The 1,560-nt window shown below is 43.2% G+C and overlaps 1 protein-coding gene across 1 annotated transcript; it reads right to left on the bottom strand.

Annotated features, from left to right (window-relative positions):
• Positions 1-274: 274 nt before the first annotated feature.
• Positions 275-1,073, bottom strand: LOC129253008 (enhancer of split m5 protein-like). Its single transcript, XM_054891220.1, has one exon. It carries the CDS (start codon positions 1,051-1,053, stop codon positions 430-432), a length of 624 nt encoding a protein of 207 aa, XP_054747195.1. The 5' UTR covers positions 1,054-1,073; the 3' UTR covers positions 275-429.
• Positions 1,074-1,560: the final 487 nt, after the last annotated feature.

Here is a 1,560-nt window from a genome sequence, read left to right as displayed (position 1 = left end):
TGACTGCCGAATTGGTAACCAATTAGCTAGTAGGGCTCTATCGTTGCGGGCAAATACTCGTATTTTGCTGTAGATGACGAGTTTTTTTTTTTATTCTACATATAATTGTACTAGTTGCGCAACCATTTTTGCCAAATAAAAATCTAATTTTCATTTAAAAATATTTTCATCAAATTTTATTTTTTCATTGTGATTTTTTTATATTACTAAAATTCCTATGTAAATTCTTACAAACTATTAAAGCTTTTTTCTGTTTTCTAAATTCTACAATTTTTAAGTTCTTACAAACTAATAAAGCCGTAGTTGTGTCTAATGGAAGATATTATAACAGTGCAAATAAATGCGATCACAGTCTAACGCACAATCGTTGTACCAAGTCTTCTCGTGTTAAAACTCTCAGTTGCTGCTCCATGGATGCATGTGCAGATTTTACAGCCATGGCCGCCAGGTGGCGCTCTCGACGGCAACTGCAGGTGCTGGTGAAGGCATTGGACTATCGTGCTCACAATCACTGTGATAACCGGAGGAAGCGCGGCTCGATGGACGAGATACTTTCTCACACATCTTTTCTTCAACATCTTCAACGATTGTATGTCGGTGCTGCTGCTGCTGCTGTTGGGGTTCTGGTTGTTGGTGGTACTGCTGCAATAGCCGATTGAATTCACTACCCAAATGTGTCATCACTGACTTGCCCACATCCACGCTCATGCCAGGCATAGCCGCCATAACACGCGAAACTTCATTGACTGCATTCATGTAACCATTTCGGAAGCTGTCCATGGGCGCAAGTGGCGCCACAGCAGGCATCGATGAGCGTTGACTGTGTTGACGCATAAAGGCGATTGTCGACTCGAGCATCTCGGCTTTGTCCATACGCATTATGGCATCATCACCCTGGAACTCGGCAACCAATGTCTTCAATGCATCCAGACACTTGTTGATGCGTGCGCGCCGCTGACGTTCCAATAGTGGCTTTTTCACTTTCAAGTACAGCTCCGTCTTGGTGGCGTAGAATTGTGGTTGTTGGTGTACGGATTTTGTATTCGGCGACATGTTGTTGCTGCTGTTTTCTGTTTTTTTATATATATTTATAGAATACTTGGTTACTTCGAATTTCTTTAAATTCTTTCTTCTCTTGCGTTATGTTGAATGCACTCAACGAAGGATGCGATGTGAATGATGTTGAGTGCCTGGCTGGAGCGACTTTTATACTTGCACAGCTCGATGGTTGACTGGCAATAACAACCCCTAACTGAGTGTGCAATGCTTGCTGCAGCGGATGCAAGCACACCGATTGGCGCGTATGCGTACTTGTATATATGCATGTGTGTGTGTGGCTTTCAATGATTGTCTGATTGAATGTGCCCGGGAGCATACTATTCATATTCTGGTTGTTGCTGTTGCTGTATGTGTGCCAGGAGTGTGACTTGCATACCGTCGATTGACTATTCCTTTAGGAATTTAAAATTTGGAGGCTTCGCGCGAAATGCTGACGGTGAGCTACGTGTGTGTCGTGATGCGAATGGGAGACCTTATCGCTGGGATGACGGTTTACCGATT

The sequence above is a fragment of the Anastrepha obliqua genome, chromosome 1, assembly GCF_027943255.1.
Source record: "Anastrepha obliqua isolate idAnaObli1 chromosome 1, idAnaObli1_1.0, whole genome shotgun sequence".
Taxonomy (NCBI): domain Eukaryota; kingdom Metazoa; phylum Arthropoda; class Insecta; order Diptera; family Tephritidae; genus Anastrepha; species Anastrepha obliqua.
The sequence above is the reverse complement of the archived record's forward strand: the minus strand, read 5'-3'. Positions and strand labels throughout refer to the sequence as shown.